The sequence below is a fragment of the Chelmon rostratus genome, chromosome 13 (assembly GCF_017976325.1).
Source record: "Chelmon rostratus isolate fCheRos1 chromosome 13, fCheRos1.pri, whole genome shotgun sequence".
Taxonomy (NCBI): Eukaryota; Metazoa; Chordata; class Actinopteri; order Chaetodontiformes; family Chaetodontidae; genus Chelmon; species Chelmon rostratus.
In genome coordinates, this window is record NC_055670.1 from 4,374,411 (window position 1) to 4,394,518 (window position 20,108).

At 39.7% G+C, this 20,108-nt stretch overlaps 1 protein-coding gene across 1 annotated transcript; it reads right to left on the bottom strand.

The window, feature by feature from the left end:
• Positions 1–332: 332 nt before the first annotated feature.
• Positions 333–10,489, bottom strand: coq10b (coenzyme Q10B). Its single transcript, XM_041950516.1, has 5 exons — positions 10,337–10,489; positions 5,393–5,548; positions 4,394–4,586; positions 3,200–3,301; positions 333–2,910 (listed from the first exon to the last, which is right to left on the bottom strand). Exons 1-5 carry the CDS (start codon positions 10,432–10,434, stop codon positions 2,743–2,745), a joined length of 717 nt encoding a protein of 238 aa, XP_041806450.1. The 5' UTR covers positions 10,435–10,489; the 3' UTR covers positions 333–2,742.
• Between the last annotated feature and the right edge of the window lie 9,619 nt (positions 10,490–20,108).

Genomic DNA, 20,108 nt, shown 5'->3' on the forward strand with positions numbered 1-20,108 from the left:
CAGTGGTGTAATGAAGGCTGGCTGTATGTTCAGCTACACCTGCCCTGGTCATTCATGGTTACTAGAAATCTATTACAGGCACCCATGTTGTGTTTAAAACGGAATTAATTGATGTTCTTATTAGTGACATGCCATTTAAGAAGTGATCCCTGTTACTCTCTATGGATATTACATAAGCATAAAAGTCAACAATGCAGGTCAGAGGGCACAGGAGCAGCCATGCTTCATAGCTATGGCAGGTCTATTCTTACCACTCACATGATGCCCCTATTTCTGTCCAGTCATTTGGAGCCATGAACCACTCTGTAGATGTGTTGAGAAATACACCCAAAAGTAAAAACATTAGTCAGGGTTTCTTTTTCTTTTCTTTTTTTTAGAAAAAAAATATGATTATAAATCATGCAATAGGTACAACTCTCTGAAATCACCCAACACACCCAACATTTACACAAGTTCTTTCCCCATCCTGTGAAACACACACATTCTTCTTTAAAAGCAGTGAAGGTCTTTCTAACATGATCTTCAAACTAATATTTACACTTAAACAAGTAATAAATATGACAAAATGAGTATAATGTTTAAAAACAGATACATATGCTGCCAGCAGGCCGGGAGGCACTCTGTGAGTGGTGTCGGTCGGACAGCTGGAATCGTGGAGGTTTCAGACACTGACAGGACGGGTCAACGTGTGTGACCCGGCGTCTGCCCAGCCAGCCAGTTTGGGCCCTCAAATAGACAGTGGGTATACTATATATGCTTGCTGAGCTACATTTAACAATAATGCTTATACAGCTAATATTGCACACTGGTGTATGATTTAGCAACTCTTCTGTCCAGCATTGCTCCTTAATAATGAGAGCATAGTGTATGTGACATTGAGAAAAAAAAACCAGCATCCCCCCATCATAAATAAAGCAATATAAAAGTTCAGCGTCCTTTGAATGGTGTGTGTGCTCCTGACAGTTTACAGTACACTTAGTACATGTATCTGCAGCCATTGTACACATCCTCTATGTCTGACAATCAAAAGCATGATTCCAGTGCCCTTTATTCTTAGAATATATTCTTACAACAAACAGTGTGTGGCAGTGTGTGGTGAGACAGTCGAGGTGACATTTTAATATTATAAAGCAGAGTAACTGTAACTGTGCATTAGCCACATTCATTGAGTTGATTTTGCTTGATTTTGTGTTTCTGAGGGATGAGCACCTGCAGTAACATGATCCATACCTAATGACCCATCTCAACTGTAACCTCCTATCTTCTTGAACCTTTCACAAATTGTGTTAGTCCTTTTTTTCATTTCCACTGCACATCAAGAACCACAGAAGTAACGAAATGATTCGTGATAAACAGGCTCCTCTCATTAGCATGCCGCCCTGCTATAGCCACTGTTTGAATAGCCAGGGTTAGAAATAAATGGCTGTGGTCTCTCGACACAACTGTGGGCAATGTGGTTTCACAGTGCTGTTGAGCAATGGATCCAATGCCCAGCTCTTCCCCAGCTGTAACTATTAGTCAATTAATCAATTAGTTGATCGACCATTTCAATTGATGAATCATTTCCGTCATTTTTCAGCAAAAATGCCAAAATAAAACGCTTCAGATTGTCAAATGTGCTAATGAGATAGAACATCATCGGCATATAAATCAGTGATGAAAATAACTGTTACAGCGTACACTCTTCCCAACATTTGACAACTGTCATGTTGCTGAGAAAGGAGTGTGTAGCAAACTGAACCTGGAGGTACAAGGCATTTGGAATGTGCAATGGGGTTGATCTGGGACGATCAATGAACTGGCTGTGACTTAAAACTCTTGCTAGGTACGGCTCATTGTCACCACTGACCAGACACCTTCACCTGAAATCCAAATTGTTTTCCGATCCTAAATCTGTTCAGAAAGACAGAAAGATACTCTTGCGTGAATAATATTAAGAAAAATAAAACGTAATGTTTCACATCATCCAAACTGACCACAATGTCAGACTTAGTCTTTGATCTTTATCCCCACACTGCAACGTCCAGTAGCTTTACCTGAGCCTCTGTGCACACCTGCTCTGTACACACACACACACACACACACACACACCCTCACACACACACAAAGAGATGATCAGAATACAATGTGATGATGGTAATTTGTCCCATATGGTTGACCACTGCTCCTTGATGGAAAGGGGACATTATTATCCACATACACTAACAGGAACTTGCCTTTGGAAGACTTGTACTGGTACAGTACTGGTCCTGGTGCAGCTTGTAAAATTAAAGTTTGTTTCAGTACTGCCAGTAGTAGCGAAATGGTGATTAGACCAGTGAAATTAACTATTGAGTGCACCTATTTTTTACAGATGTGATGACGTACATGCTTGACCAATCATGACCAACAACACTGTTAGGCCATGGTTTCACCTCACTGGAAACCGACTCATAACCTGTGACCTCAGCTTTGCAACCAGACACAGATTGTTAAGTTCTAATAATGGAAATGGACTGAAATAGAAACATGTCTGCGTGTGTTTAGCACCAAGGTGAAAATGAGCTTCTGGATCCACATCAGTTTTAAAAATGAGGCAGGAAATTGCCGAGTATCAACTCGATCATTACTATGAGAAAGGCACTGCAGTTTTCAGTTAGAACACAGTTAGTCTCTTCTTTCTCTCCTCACTCCCTCTCTCTTATTTTTCTCTCTGGCGTTGGCATTGGGCATTGTGTCTGTGTTTGTGCAGCGCGGGTGATGCTACGTGTGGTGGACCTCGTGGAACATGAGCTCTCGAGGGATGGCCGTCTCGGCACCGTGTATCTTGGAGGCACGACGCTCAAACGCCGAAACCATCTGCTTCACCACCTCATCGAAGAAGACGTGAGCTAGCTGGGAGTGGAGGAGGGAACGAAACTCGAAGGAGATCTGAGAAAGAGGAAGGGAGTGGAGAGGATGAAGTTAGCAGCTGAATTTCATTATGTTCATTTCATTTCACTGTGTGTGTCGTGTGTGTATGTACACATCAGAGGTCTGTGTGTTTGTGTGTGTGTGCATCTCAAAGTTTGAAACTGATTCAATGAGAAATACAACAATTGCAACTGCGGGCACGCCAAGCACAGACACATGAAGGAATCAGCAACACATACTGACAGACAGAGCACAAGTCTTCCCCACAGTCTTTCTTTTACGATGTTTGACGGTCACTATTACTTACAGCAAAATCCACAGTGCAGGTACGAGGATAGCCGGGGAGGCCAGGGCTGAAGCGCCAAACTGTCTCCAAGTGGTTGAACAGTTTAGCCTCTGAACAGGATGCCTGACCACAGACACAGACACATTAGTCGCAATTGGTTTGCTGACAAAAACGAGAAAATTAGAGACTAACTTTACAAATTTGTATTATTTACAAATAGTAGTTACTTTTATAGAGTAACTGGTGTTAATTTATTAGCACGTATAAGCTTGTAAAACTCTGGTTGGAGATTCATCCACCCTTAAGGTTTCTAAACATCAGTGTACTGTGCTCAGTTTTCCATACAGTGTTATATTCAAGTCAATACAAGCCTGGAAACACGCTGCCAAGAAGATTTATTTTTCATGGAGATGTGTAGTACTCAAACAAAAAAGAGAACTACAATGACCACAGTTCACTGCAGCTGAGATTTAGCATCTATATTCCCTTGAGTCATTATGTATTTAATGAGACTTGAATTACTTAATTAGATTTTAAAAACTGGCTCTGTGGTCTGTGAAATTAGCACATATAGAAAAACCCTAAAGCTGACCTTTCTTTTTACAGACACACTGGGCCTCAGGCTAGAACCACTCATGGGAACAGGTTTGCACTTATGAGTGATTTAAGAGAATTTGAGGCATTCAACAATTTTCTCGTACTTTGGACAGAATTTATGAATTAAATTCACGAGCCATTTCATCATATAAACAGTCTGCCTCTCATCACAGGAGGAAAACAGAATCATAATGCTTCAATCTGAATGAATTTGGAGCTTAAATATGAAACTGAAATTCATTTAAATACAGCTTCTCAATTTACTGAGAGGTTTTTTTAAGTTACTGACATATTTCGACACGGCAACTTGCATATTTCTGTAGTTGAAAGAAAATTCTCTCACTCTCCATTCAGCTGCCTCAGGGTCTTTATACTGGTGTCCACTTTCATCTCTGTTATAACACCTGACAGAGTAGCATCACTGACTGTAGGCTACAATATTATCCCCTCTAATATCTCCATGACTGTCACATCCCCTCTTGACTTTGTCTGAATGAACAGATGACATTCTCCAGGCTGAAACAAGGGATTTATGATAGAATACAGAAGTATAGAAGTTTAGAATATGAAAATGTTTCTGTTCTCTTTAGCAACTATGGGCTGGAGGCAGTAACTTGCCTTGACCAGGTGGGGGCGTACTGTGGTAACGAGGGAGGTGTAGCTCTCCACAACAGGTGGAAAGCCCACAGTCAGTTTGGCCTTGCAGAATCCGGCTCGCTTGAACACCACTTCAGACTTCTTACACCAGGGAACAAAGAGGCGGTAGTTTTCCACCCCAGCAACCACGTCATATATCTCCTGCATGGAAAACCTGAGGAGTCAAGGATGGAGAGGAAAGAGCCATCAGCTCCCAGCGTGCAAACACGTCCACGCAGGGCTGCACGTCAGTGGTAGCAAGTAGATGAAGGTCAGCGATTGTGACATAACACTAAACACTAAATAAGACTGGCACAGTACAAGACTCATGACCCAGTAAAAGTGTGAACAAGGTCAATGAGGAACAGAGAGGGAGAAGGAGAGGAGGGGAAGAGAGAGAGAAGGAAGACACAGACAGAGGTAAAAATAAAGAGCAATGAACGAAACAAAACAGAGGCAAGATGTAGTGAATGAGAGACAGTTGGAGACAGTATCCCATACCACTCTTCACGCTTACATAACTGCAACATTCTAGCTGCTGCCACCTGCGTCTATTTATACAAGCAGATTTAGTGATTATGGCCTCTATGTGGAGCACAGGAGGACATTTAGTGCGTCACAGAGAAACGCACATGTACAGCCTCAGACAGGGCACCAGTGTTCAAAGAATGAACGAGTAATTGCTTGTGATTTGTGAAGGCTGTGATTGGGAATAAGGTTTTATATGCTTCTATTTGAATACGCTGCATGTTGCTTTCTGTAGAGATTTAAATTGAGATTTCTGAGAAACTTGAGTGCTGTCAACACATTTTTAGAAATAACCTAACAAGGACATTTTAAGCTCCAACTACACTAAAAAATGTGATGAGTTTGTCTCATGAAATGCCAAGAGAAGAAAAAGACAGTGAATATGTTAAAATAGAACATTCTAAGACTATAGCACATAAACACTGTGGGTGGAACCAGACCTGACAGACTCACCCAATGATGCGTCTCTCGGAGTACTCCTTCCTCTTAGAGAGGGAATCAGCGAGGTTGAAGAAGCTGCGGGCGGGCAACATGATGCCACGCCCTGGCATGGCTGCACCCAGCAGGGGAGGAACACGAGTCATCAGGATGCCACATGACGACAGGTATCTGATCACAAAACAAACAATAATGACGCTAACTGGGTGAAAAAAGCACAGTGAGGGTCTGAATCGACACAGGAAGCGCTCATAAACCACTAAACAGGACGGGGCCAACACACTCTATTCTGTTTCGCTGTTTCTACACACATTCTTGGACAATTGGTTTGACAGCTCTTGTGTCCCTGTTTTTTCTGTTTCATTGAAAAGTAAGTGGGGCAGGGACTCTTGAGAACGTTGATTGATTTCTGATCATCTACATCAACATAAAGCGTGGTGCTAATTAGCCAATAATACCTGTAGATCAAAAGCAAAGAACCAAGCTGCAACATAAGCCTTTATTCCCGGAGAACAGGATATTCTACATGGAAGCCTTCTCGCACCGCCAAGCATTTGTCATTTAAGTTTAGTGGGTCACAGACATACACATGCCAACAAATCAAATGGCACAAGGTCAAAGGAACCAGAATTAACACTAGCTTTGGAGACCTTAACACTGCACAGTCTAACCACATGGGCTTGCTCAACCCTGTCTGGTGACTGCCTGCCTACATTTCTATACATGTGCTATCTGCTCGGCCTGGGTGAAAGGTTGCAAAATTAGGTCAACAATTAGGCTTCAGGGGCACACAACCAGGTAATACAAGAAGAAATCCATGAATACTGGAAAAATAAGCTGTAACAGAGTCAATCTGTTTGTCGCCTGATATCCAAATGAAAACTTTACCCTCGATATACTGAGTACAGTACTGAGCTGTCCTGGCAACATAGATACAGTTTATATTCAAGCTGCGACAGATGTTGCGATGATGATTCTCTGTAATGCAAGTTGCTAAGTCTTAATTTGAATTGTACTGACTGTGAGCAACAGCTAACCACCTGGGCTGATGAGGCGGGTGTTGTGGATTTAATGTGATACATGTTCAAGTGAAAGGAGTTATTGGTAATAATGGACTGCATTTATATAGCCACTCACACAGCAATGGCAGTGAGACCAGTCTGTTGAAGTCCAGAGTCTCGCTTAGTCATTTTTTCATCATTTGGAAACCTTTCAAAAATATATTTACAACCTCATTCCAAAAAAGGTTGGGACACTGAACATAAATATAACAAAACATTGAACATATTTAATTGAAAATAGCGCAATGAGAACATATGAAATGTTGAAACTGGGAAATTTCATTGTCTTTTGAAAATGATATGCCAGCAGCACATTTCAAAAAAGTTGGGACAGTGGCAACAAAACACTGGAAAAGCAATGACATGCTATAAAAAAAAAAAACATCTGGTGGAACATAGCTCACTTAATGGCGCCTGGCAACAGGTGAGTAACATGACTGGGTATAAAAAGAGCCTCCCAGAGAGGCTGAGTCTCTCTGAAGTAAAGATGGGCTGGCAAATATTGCAAAACACTATGCCTGCATTGACCTACAGGGTAAATACATAGTAAATACATGTACATACCAGGCATGTACCCAAAACACTTTGAACATTAGGAGTAGGCTGTAATAATGTTCTGCACGCAAGCAGTGCCAAAAAAGCAATTATGTTTTCATGTCTTTTCCTTATTGAAGAACGTTTTCTGTCTGTGATACTAAATATGGCTGCTGCAGCATTGGCTTGGAATTGAAATCAATATGAAGTGCCTCTGATAGAGTTTTAAAAGCCACAGACCAGTAAGTTGGCCAAGGCCAAAAGACATAGGTTGAGTTGGCAGGTGTATTGCAACACCTGTCACAACTTGCTTTTGAAAAAAATGAGTTCTATGTAGAACTTTGAAATGTATTGTGCTGAGTTTGCTCAGTAAGAACTGTCATTCACATGCCCTCTTCCATGTCCTCCCCTAGCTCGTCCACCCAGTCCAGCCTAGTTGTAGAAGTATTTATTCTTGAAATTAGCCTTTTTGAATTAAAAGAGATCTCTAGCATATCAACTAAGTCTAAAGCTGCAGATATGTTTGGAAAGTTGGGGTCATGAAGGAAGTGGCAGACTTGTACATACCAAAATAGGGAGGCCAAATTCAAATGGCATCATCAAAACTTGCAAATACACAATTTATATACATATCCTAAAATTTAGAAAAGCCTTGTCCTTGCCAAAGAGAAATCTAATCTAACTCTATTATGAATAGATTTAGAGAAGAGAAGAATATAATGTGGGATACACTGAAACTGAGAATGTTGGGGAGCACATTAATTCTAATACATTTCTTCAGATCTAATTTGACTTTCTCAAATGGAGGAGAAAAGTTTCCACACTTCTTCAGTGGGAATCCTGTTCTCACCCAAGTAAACAGTCAAACAGACAAACACATGCTCAGAGATTTCCCCGCTGTCTTCTCTTGTCCTTCCATCTTGCTGCTGGAATCTGTGCAGTTCTCTGCCTGTCTCTTTCCTGATGCCCAAGTATTTAAAGCCATCTCTGGACATTTGGAATGGTAAAGCAAAATAATGTATTTGAACAACCAAGTTATTAGCAGGGTAGCGTTCACTTTTACTAAAGATCAGTTTATACCCAGGCTCTGTTGCTAAGGTTAATAACAATGGACTAAATGGGCATCACTGATGACAGCTGGAACTACTGTGGTTGTGTACTATCTGCAACCACAGAGGCTTTGGGTGAGGAGCATAAGAGTCTAATCCATGAAAATAATTAGGACCATAGGCATTTTTTGTTGGTGCTGTTGAAAGCTTTCTCTGTGTTCAATGAGATAACCAACTCTGGACACAAGAGAATGAATAATATTTAAAAGTTGAGCAGCTGTTTGGTCAATAGACAAAAGCTAAATTGCTACAATTTTGACATGTATTACTCATCATTTATCAAGCTAAAAAAACATTTTCTGGTTGCAGCTTCTAAAATGTGAGGATTTGCTGAGTCTCCCTGGTTTATATCATTGTCATCTGAATACATTTTGATTTTGTACAGCTGACCTGACAAAATCTGACAGCAAATTGAAGAAGTCATCTTTGGCTCTGGGAATTTAACCTGTAATTTGCAATTATCACTGTTTTCTTCACAATTTGATCAATTAAATCATTAACCAAAAATTATCAACTGAAATTAATCTTTAAAACAATAATTGGTTGCGGTTCTATTTTCCTTTTTCCACAATGCTGCTTTACTAAACAGGAGCCAGTGGGATCATTGCAGAGCCCTGAGTCAGGTCTACTCTGACACCATGAATGGGAGGACTCTGTTAATCCAGGATGTGTAAAAGCTGGTCGGTAACATCCAAAGACACTATGAAAATGTACTAAACACAGGTCCTGTTACTGTTGCCAACAGCAGGGTCACTTTGACTGACACCTACTGAAGAATATATATCTATCTATTCGATGTGTCCATTGTGGCTGGCTGCCACCCACAACACCTGTGGCACCCTGTACCACAATGTCCCTGGCACTGGATGGTTTGGAAGCACAACACAGCTCTCCGGGCATGTGTGTAGATTTAACTAGCCTTATGTCACAACTTAACGTGATGTGACAATATCAATGTCATCATCATCTTCAACCCATCAATCTATTCTGTGCATCTCATGACATGCTGCTTTAAATTCCTGGTCCATTACTGGCCTACTGGTCATTTCAAAGTGAGCCCACTCACTACTGCCTGAAATGTGATACAGCAGACACATGGCACTGACCTCAAACTGCCAAGTCCATGTGAGTGTACAGGTAAACATATGCAGTTATGGTTCAGAAATTGGACTTCCGACCAAAGACGGATGACACGTGTATGTGCACATTCAACCCCAAAAATGGTGCAGAAGCAGGACAAAACCAGAATGTCATGGATAAAGAGGTCGTTTGCACACGACAGACTGCATGCTCTCAAAAGTTTAATGAGGAAATGTTTTGACCATTAAGGCAAAGAGACTGTTAAGTGTTGCCAAATCAAAATGATGGGAGCCTTGCAATATTCAGCGTGCATGCTACCTCTGTTTTTCCTGAGAATTACTTCGACGAGGAAGAGGATGAGAATTTGTTACCTTCTAAAACATTATGCCAGGGGCTAACTTGGATTTCAGTTGTGTTTCCTGTATGCAGAGTAATGCCAATTATCTTATCTGACACCTGCCAGTGGACACAGAAAGCCTTTCCTGTTGTAGGATTTTAAACCCGAAAGGCCTGAGATATTACAAGTCATACTGTTGCAGCAGCTGCTCTCCTGACACACTACAGTTATATACTCCTGGATAAATCAAGATGGTTAAGGTGTAGTAGCAGAATGTTAACAGGTACAGTTTCTTGATTAGCATTCATTTTTGAGACACTTTAACTATTTTGTATCCGTTTTTTTTTTAATTTTCTGCGACTTTCACTTTTACTTTCAAATCTTAGATAGCTCAGTCTTGATCAACTACAACTGAAATGCTTCTTACTTGTTACATAGTTTTGAAGGCAGGACTTTAACTTGGAAAAGACAGACTTTTCATAGTGTAACAACACTACGTTCGCTTATTGTACATTACATACACAGTCACTATGTAAATATTTGGCTTCTTCCACCACTGTTATGGCAGGCCCAGCTGACTACGATGTTGTCGGGATTGAAAGCGGTGGACAGATGCTAGACATGCAGGTTATACGATAGATTTTCCTATAGGGCTAAAACAGTCAAACAAGGTCCATGAATAGTTAAGTTCATTAATGTTACCTCCTTAAACTCGAATATGTTTACCACTAAACACAACAATCTCTAAATGAATATGTTTTTGCATTAGTTGTCTGAGGTGCGTCTTTGCCTATACTTTCTAAGTTTAGTCGAGGATTACAACATCAAATTACTGTACCTTACGTTGTTCCTAGTCTGTATTTCCCGGCTGGAAGTAGAAGGTATCTGCTTAATGTACTCAGCTACTTTCCTCAGGCTCCGACTACCTCTGGCCATCGTCCCTTCTTTGACGGATTTCTTTCCTCGCCTGCTGTTATGAAGTTGACAGGCATCAGTGGCCATGGATTAGTCCCGCCCCTAACGTCGGCCGATCATTGGAGCACCCACACAAAATGAGCGTTTTCATTGGCCAGTCTCGTGGTTCGTCAAACGAAAGTACTGACGTCTGTTTCTCGCGCGTGCATGAACTCGCGCGCGCAGGAATGTCACGAGATGTTGGCTCAGGTTTCTAGCACATTTAAGTTCAGCGTACTTGAAGGTTATTCACGCACTCGCTGTGTGGTCATGAACTTATAATGTTGCAAACATTCCACATTATCTTCGCAGCTATTATCTGGGGCATGGACGAAATTTAGATTTTAGAGGTAGGGGGGCACAAGTATTTTTAATAAAACGTAATGAATCTAGGGGAATTCTTTAAACCATTTCTCTTGGAAATGTATGGTTCTGTTTGCAAGTTTTTGAAATGCGATTTCCTTTGGATTGGGCTGATATGGCTCAGTTATCTGATCTGGCCCTGTTCTTCCATCTTGTGCTCCTTTACTGCCTGAGCATCTGCTGACCCCTGGCTGTTGCTGATCCAGCTAAGATAAAACATAACAGAAGGTGGAATATCCATGAGCAATTTATAATTTAATGAATTACTAATTAATAATGACAAAAATATTGCCTAATAAAGTAGTTTATGTCACTCCTTCCCTACAGTGAGTTCTTGACCCAGCTCATGTCACAATGCTTAATCTCAGGACTAATGTTTATTCTTTCAACCTCACCTGTGAGCCTCCAGCCTCTCCTCCTCTACCTCCTCCAGCCTCTTCTCCTTCATCTCCTCCAGCTTCACCTCCTCTCCCTCCTCCAGCCTCTTCTTCATCTCCTCCAGCTTCTCCTCCTCTACCTCTTCCATCTCCTCCAGCCTCTCCTGCTCTACCTCCTCCAGTATCTCCTCCCGCATCTCCACTATCATCACCTGACAAAAATATATTGATGCATGACATGAACAGTGTGACAATTTGCGGTGTAACTGTAATCAATTTTGATGACATGGTTATAGAGAAAAAATCTTAGTTTCACAATTATCATGAGTATGGACGTATAAAATCACTCGTCAATCATTTGTAATCTGAGGTTTTATTGTATTTTTCCCTAAATCTTTCATTGTGGGTGTTTTTTTTTAAATCAGTTGCTGCCTTTCAACACACATAAAAATAATGAATAAAAATAATCAAAAGTGTAGGCTATTTATTTTGCATTAAATATAAGTTTTTAAAAAATCTCTCCATTGTTGAGGTTCTACAGTAGGCTAATACATTTTATTTATCAGCACTTCAAAACTCACAGAAACTTTACAAGATTATTGAGAGCTTTGTAAATGATGAGGACGATCTTGCAGAAGATGCTGCTTTATTGGGAGGTGAAGTGAAGGTGTTGCAGGATAGGCAGCCTATAATTTGAGCAACTTACACTTTGATTTCTACAGAAGTCTCTGATGTCCAGTTTCCTTTTTTGGACATCCTGCTGCGCCTATTTATCACACACACACCACACAGAGGCACGCCGCACGCACACACGCGATTCACAACATAGATAGCACATGGACATAAATTAAACATAAACGAAATCTCTAAGATTACAATCTGTCTTGCTGACGTGACCCAGGCAGAACAAACGTCCAACATGATGTTCAACAACTTAGACTACAGGCGGCACCAGATTACCGGGAAGCTGGAGTCGGAAAGTGTCTCGGGCCACTAGCAAGCCGGTGTACACATTCCTGGCGGTTTACAACCTGATTGAGTGACAGGGGGGACGGCCAATCACACAGAAACGGCAGAGCCAATCGAGGAGTGTGTGGGCGGTCTAAACAGGCTTCAGTTTTAGCGGCCGTTTTCCGCTTGGTCCTAGTGCCTGACGAATGTCAGTTTAATATAGTGTAACACTGGTTTTGGACGGTAAAAACTGCAGGGGACAAAAACGGCGTTTTGAAAAAAGCAGGGGACATGAAATTACGTCCGTGTTGATGCTTATGCTACTAACTAATTAACTGTTTGAATGAACAACATTTAAGAACAGATTATTTCTACACTGTGGTATTGCTACTTTTACCTAAATTAATGATCTGGATTCTTTGTCCACCACTCATACTCCAGTCCTTTACTTACGTAAGAATACCAGCACAACAAAGTAAAAATACTCACACCATGAGTCCTGTAAATACAGCAAAAAGTGCTTCAAGTATCTAAAGTGAAAGTACACCATCTACAGAAAATGGCCCCTGGGACTGATATTTCATTAAATGTGTATTATTTAATTTTAACAGGCCTACCGATACATCTGGTCAAGGTGGTCAAGTTTCCCCTACTATGTATGGAGTTAGGTAGTCACCTGGTGGACTTACATTCTGTCAAAACATCTTCCTGATGTAGGATGTGAATTCTTGTACTCTCAGCCTTTCTTTCACTTCCACCCTCTACCACCACCAGAGGTCCCCATTTACCCAGAAATCTTTCCATTTTGCTTTCTTTAGAAATGAGAATGAAATGATTTTTGAAATATTTCTTGTTTCCTTCCTACAGTTGAATAATGCTGGCACAAAAAAAACAGGAGTTTAAGGATTTGTTCAAGAGAAATCCCTGTTATACATCTGTTTTTGAGAGTTTTCACAGTAAAATATTGAATTCAAGTTGTTTCTCTGTAAATCAGTGTGTTGAATTTATTCTCCCTCAAACCATAACCTCAGCTTTAAGTTTTTATCCAAAGTCTTACAGTACCATTTGTTTGTAATATACTCATTTGTATATTGTATCACCTGTGTGTCTATATGGATTCACTGTATAGTTATTTTAATCTAAGCAATTATGAACTACTACATTGTAATAAGCACTGCGAGTACTAGACTTGCACTATTGACAAAATATTACCAGACACTGTTTCAAGTTTTCAAATATTCAGTATCTGGTCAAGATTTTAGATATTTGCATGTTTTTTCTCTCTGATCCACCTCTTTGAGTATATGAGCTTTCTGTATGTCTGACGTCGCTGCTGTTCATTGCAGGGGTACTGTATATCTCGATCAATGGGTGAACCAATGAGCCTTTCACAAGAATAACTACAGCAGTAGAGGTGAAATAAGTGAGCAGCTCTAATTATATTTCTTAATAAAATTGTCCAGGTCTACAAAAAAGAACCAACATCAACCATCGATTCAGAATTAGAACAGATGCACCTTTGTTTCCTCATATCATTTATATTTGATTTTTGAGAATATGCATGTTGCTCCAAATAAATAGCAATATGTTGACTGCATAAATAAGCCTCCATATTGATTTCATATTGGCATGTATGTGCAGCAGTTAACTGGATCCCTAAAATCAGAAACAGAGGAATGGCCTGAGACAACGCATGGAACACACATGGAAAGGGAGGAAAAAGCAAAGACGGATGGCATTACCTCCAACAGGTGAGTCAAATGACAAGTACTCGCAGTTAAATTTTGTATCAGATTTATTTTCAGTCCACGAACAACTTGAACAACTTTTTACAACTCCAGATGTGACACATGCAGAACACAAACACAGCATTACACATCTAACTACAAATGCAGGGTGCTCCACTTGTGTGGATTCTTCAGGACTCTTTCAAGTTAAATGTACTTATCGGGCCCACTCCTCTCCTTCCTCCTCTCCCTCACCCTCAATGGAGTGGACTCCGACCTCCTCATAATCCTTCTCTAGAGCTGCCATGTCCTCTCTGGCCTCAGAGAACTCTGCCAACTTTAATTAGCCTTAAGAAACACAAATTTTCCCTTGTATACATACTGTATATACGATCCATAACTTCAGGAAATATTTAAATTCTTGTTGTTCTAGATCTCCAACCTGATTGCACAAGACAGCTAAATTTTAATATTTTGCAAGATCATTATGCACTCAACATATATTTAGATTGAATTAATAAGACAAACAAATTCACATGTCACAGGAACTTTAATTAGGACATAGCCAAACTGGTAATTGGTAGACATTTCTGTTTGTAATGCATTCAGGAACACATTGCAATTAATTATTTCATTGTTTAACTAAAGCCTTATGTCCCTTTCAATATACCTCTCCTTCCTCCTCTCCCTCACCCTCAATGGAGTCGACTCCGACCTCCTCATAATCCTTCTCCAGAGCTGCCATGTCTTGTCATGGCACTTTTACACCGACACACTCCACTGTCAAGTTTCAATGATTTATTAATCACATTTCACTCAGGTTTGTCTCAGCTTTGCAACATGATTAGCTGCCTTTTCTCAGTAAGCTAACGCCATACTGCCACTCAATTAAACAGACCAAATAAACAGCAGAGAGGGAGACATTATAAATACGGGAAAAACGACCATAATACGTTAACATTATAAATGATTAACCTGCTGCCTGACTGTCTTTAAGATGCCACTGACTTGTTTAAATGCAGTTTTGTCCAAACTTATATCAACACTCCCTCTAAATACATCCAGAGTTGTCACACTTCAAAAAGTTAGACCACTCTGACCTCCATCCGATGCATTTTTCCTCATTGCACTAACTGAAAAGATTTCTGATTTCTGGTTTGAAGCCTTGACTAAATGAATTTAAATTGGAATAAAACGAAGTTAGTGGTGAAAAGCGTGTGTATCATTTTCTAGCTCTATAATGGGGGGCGGGGGGGCACTAATGTATAGTTTGATAAGAGAAGAAATCCATTTCTATGGACTTGGAAGACAGAGACATCTCCATATATCCTGGACTGTTTCACATTCAAAAAATAGATGCTCTGTTGTTTCCAGATTCAGGCCACATATTTGACAATTATCAACCTTAAATTTAAACCTCTTCTTCAAGAATTCATGGGATGGATATATATCGTTCATCATTTTAAAGTGAATCTCCTTATATTTTGGAGGAAGAGGAAATTTCAGAAATTTTGTTCTAATAGCTGATCTGTCAGATTTATTGTAATTCTGGAGCATGATAGTGCTCCTTGTTTTTCCTGGATATATGGAGTTTACAAAGCACTGTCTGAGGAATTTCTTATTTATTATGACATTTTTCATTCATTAAATCAACATCATCAATTTTAATTTTGGGCAGACATAGTGTTCCCGCAGTCCTGAGACTATTCTTTACTATTTGAATAAAGGCACCTGGAATGTTATGTGGTACTTTTTTATACACTTCAATGAAGCATTCAATGTTATATCTATTATTAAATTCTTTCAGTTCAAGAATATTACCTTGATCGTCCATTAAATGTACAATAGACCAAATACCTTTCTCAAACCAGGCTTCCATAAAGATAGATTTCCTCCTGCTCAATATAACTCTGTTATTCCATAATAGAATCGTATGAGGGATACAATTGTGTTTGAAGATCATTTTCCATTGTGACAATACCTGTTGATGAAAAGCAGATATTTTTATAGGCAACTTTGTGATTTCAAAATCACATGTAAGTAAGAACTGAATACCTCCTACTTTATTGAATATCAATGAGGGTAATGAGAACCATATATCATTTCCATTCTTTAAGAAAGACTGGAGCCATTTCACTTTTAATACCCCATTCATGATTTCAAAATCAATTGCCTTAAGTCCACCATCTCCATAATCTTTCCACAAGTCTCCCTTTTTGATGTAATGGTGTTTATTTTTCCAAATAAAGTTAAAATGAATTCTATTGATCTCCTTAATTTGTCTCTGAGAAATAGCAAGAGAATACGCAGGGTAGATGAATCTAGAGAGCGATTCAATTTTAGTTAACATCGTTCTACCAAATAATGTTAAATCCCTTTGTAGCCAATGGTTTAATATTTCACTGCATTTATCAACATTGTTTTGAATATTCTTTTCTATAATGGTGTCAGCCTTCTTAGAGATCCAAAATATTTCACAACCTTGACTGGTATATCATATATTGAGGAATCAGGGCAGTTGTGGATACTCATAAGTTCACATTTACTCAATCTCAGACCAGATGCTTGTGAAAACTGCTCTATAACTTCTAAAGCTGGCGGTATTTGTTCTCTATTTTTTAAGAACATAGTTGTATCGTCAGCTAGCTGACTTATAATCAACTTGTTCTTATTAATGTTTAGTCCTTCAACATTGGAATTTTAATGGCTATAGATAATAATTCTGTGACTGTAATGAATGAAGAACCAGGCGGATGTTGTTATGTATAGATCTACCTTTGAGAAATCCAGATTGTGTTGGGCTAATAAACTTAGATATTCCCGTTTTTAGTCTCAATGCCAAAACTGTTGTCAAAATCTTGTAATCAGTATTTAAAAGTGTAATAGGTCTTAAATTGGTTCAAATTCTCTTGTCTTTCCGGGCTTTGGAATTAATTTAATTACACCCTGTTTCATTGTTTCCATCAGCTCTTTACGGTCAATACATGCATTGATAGCCTGGAACAAGATGAATTTTAAATCTTCCCAAAAATGTTTGAAAAAATGAGTTGTTAAGCCATCTGGTCCTGGCGAGCGATCAGATGCCATTTTTTAATTGCACAGTCAAGTTCTGTGATTCTTAATTCCTCATCACATATTTCTTTGAAGTTTTCATCAATTGTAGGAATCAGGTTTTTTATTTTTTTGAGGAAGGATGAGGCATTTCGTTCTGAATATGATGATTTACTGTAGAAGTTGAAAACTTCTCTTGCTATGCATTTGGCTTCTGTGCACTCCATACCATAAATCATTAGACTACCAATTGAGTTTTTTGGTACTCTCCACCTTGCAGCTTGCATCTTGTGTGGCAGTGTGCCTCAGTGTTTATAGTATAATTTAATTATTGCAGTGTCATATGAAAAGCAGACTCATTCGTGGACTAATATTTGCACAGAAAACGTCTCTTAATTGATTTACTGTATCTAATGGAGCTTCCTATTGCAAGTAGTTTGAGTGTCCTCTGACTGTATCTATTAAAAACACTGCAGCTGTCCACTGTCATGCTGTACTTACGCTGAACTTTGTACTGTTGTGTTATGTTCCCTTTAATTGTCAACAAAGGTTTTAAGTGTTTTCTGACATTTTATTTCTGACAATACTTAACATCCTCTGCAAATTAGCTATGTATGAATGTAAATTTAAGGCAATGTTTTTTGGTATCATCAATAGCCATTCTTTCTGAAGAATAGCTATTCTTCTGTTCTTCTCATAGCCAGTTTAAGGGAGCTTTTAGAGATTTAGAGTGGGTATTCCTGGCTACCTTCTGAAGACGTGTGTTTTAGTGTAGTGGACATATAATCACAGACTGTCCCATAATTACCTCACCACCAGATTAATTTCTTCCTTTCTTTCTGACCAAATGTCAGCGTCTTTCTCTTTTTATGCCCTGCTGAGTCCCGATGAGTCTTTAGTGGCTTTGGTACTGATCAATTCTACACTAATTGTCCTTAAAGGAACAGTCTGAAATTTGGGGGAATGCTAAAATGGTCAGTGCAAGCGGAAAAAAGTAGTTCCAGCATGTAAATCCCTTTAGAGGTGCTGCTTGGTGAAGTTTTGAACTTGGACAGAGCTGGGTCAGTTGTTTAATAGCCTCCTTCCAGGCTGCATGCTAAGCTAACCACCTGTTGGCTGTACCTTTATAATTAGCTAACAGAATTTAAGAGAGTTATCCACCTTCTCTTCTAGCCCTCAGCATAGAAAACAAATAGAACGTCAAGCTATTTCTCTAACATTCTGCACTATGCATGAATGTTATTCATTTTTAATGTCTAATAATAAAGGTTTTCATGTGCAGTGGTCTAAATTCATTATGTTGCCAAGAAAGTATTTTTGAGAGAAACAGTGTTGGTAGTAATTGCTAAGACGCCACCAAAAACGCAGAGGTGCATCTGTTTAAAACAGCTCAGGTGGGACGAGCGGGGGGAATGCATGACGAGTGTTACTGCAGGACAAGTCAACCCAGGAGACACGTTAGTATTTCTCATCGTTTCATCATGCAGGCAGACCAGGGGACGCCTTCTTAGGCCACGTCTTTTCTCTCTGTAAGCTCCGGGCTTCTCCAGTGACATGGTGAGCGTGTTACAGGAAATTTGTTGAATTGTTTTAGACCATTTCATAAGGCTGCGTTGGTTCTGAGGCCTAAGGTAAGAAGGAGACTGAATCCTTTCACCTCCCGGCTTTGGATATATCTGTGCAGGCAGAGAGAAGTCCTACAGGTGGTCATTTCTTCCTTTTGTCAAGGTGGATAGCAGCACACTGGGCGCACAGACCTACCTATTAAAAAATGGACCTGTTTCCTGCGAGAGTTTTCAAAGCATTGGAGGAAAATAGATTTGAGTGGTAGGTGTTGACATCAAAGAGTGACTCCTGTATGGCCTGTGTTGAAATGCAGGGTCTATATTTGGGAGAATCTCTAGTTAGCCAGTGTCCCCTCTCTGTCTCTTCTCTTTTGATGCATGGGATGAAAAATTAAACGTGCTTTTTCTTCTGTTTCTCGGTGGGCTTGTCTTTCTTCTTCAAAGGCGTGACTCACAAAATGACCTTTTAGTTCCCAGGAGTTCAGCGTCTCCTGTGAGGCATCAGGGCTGCTTGAAAGCATCTGGTGCCCCAGAAATGTTCCCACTTAAAGCCAAACTCCAACAAGCTGTGACACTGGAGGTCAGAGGAAAGGCAGAGGCATGATTGAGTCTGCCACTTCACGTCTTGTGAAGAGGAATAAAAAGCATTTAATCTCACCCATGTGGGCTCTTAAAGCTGCACTAATCAATATAATTTTAATAACGATGAATTAAATAATTGAATATGATGTGAAAGGGGACTGTGGTGGCTTGATTGTTGGGGTGCAGGCTGTGGGCTGGCCAGGCTCAGGACCTTTGTTTCCCGTCATTGTGCATCACCCTCACTCCTCATTTCCTGCTGTCCCTCTTGTGTCAGCTGTCTAAAAAAGGCATAAAATACTAACAAGCTCCACAAAATAAAAAGAAAAAACATTACAGCAACGCCTAATGAATGCTTTGGTTGTCCTGTGTCTGCTGGATATCAACAATTTCAATTTTTCTATGTTGATAATGTGTTGTGTGTACACCTCCCTTTGCTGCCCCCAAGTGGCCAAAAATATATACATTGCTGCTTTAAATATTTTAGAATTGTCCTAAGTTTTAAGCTCAAGTTTAAGTTTTAAACAAGTTTTGATATGTACCTAGCTTAAACTTTAAAGAAGACATTTTGTTTTATTTGCAGAGGATGACATCCTGTTCCCTGTGGCCATGCTTCCTGTTGCATCTGATTATGGACAGTGTTAACGTGTCCAGCGTAAGGGCCTTTGGCTCGCACGTTTGTTTGCTGTATACTGCGCTAACAGCATTTCTCTTTTTGTCTTTGGGTCCACATTACAACTTTCAGCTTTCACATTAAATAATGGCATTACAACATAGATATATACATGGCCACGTGCAATACAACATGCAAACATTTATACATCACTCCTGTAGAAACATTAAGAGAAAACAAGCCTGAGATAATGACAATGTGTGTCTGCACGCATGCAGGTGTGAGTATGCATATGTTTACTGTGTGTTTGCCTATCAAATACTATTTGTCTCTTCATTTGTGAAGCACATTGTCTTGCAGCTTTGCAGGTGCCATTGCACAGTGCACACTGTGAATGTTCACATCCTCCTGCTAAGATATATTATTGCAT

Excerpts from the sequence above, each read along its gene's own strand:
- coq10b (XM_041950516.1), bottom strand. The coding sequence starts at position 10,434 with ATGGCCAGAGGTAGTCGGAGCCTGAGGAAAGTAGCTGAGTACATTAAG. Across the intron at positions 4,587-5,392 it reads TCCGAGAGACGCATCATTGG|GTTTTCCATGCAGGAGATAT; the intron begins GTGAGTCTGTCA and ends TTGACTCCTCAG. Across the intron at positions 2,911-3,199 it reads CCTGCACTGTGGATTTTGCT|ATCTCCTTCGAGTTTCGTTC; the intron begins GTAAGTAATAGT and ends CCTCTTTCTCAG.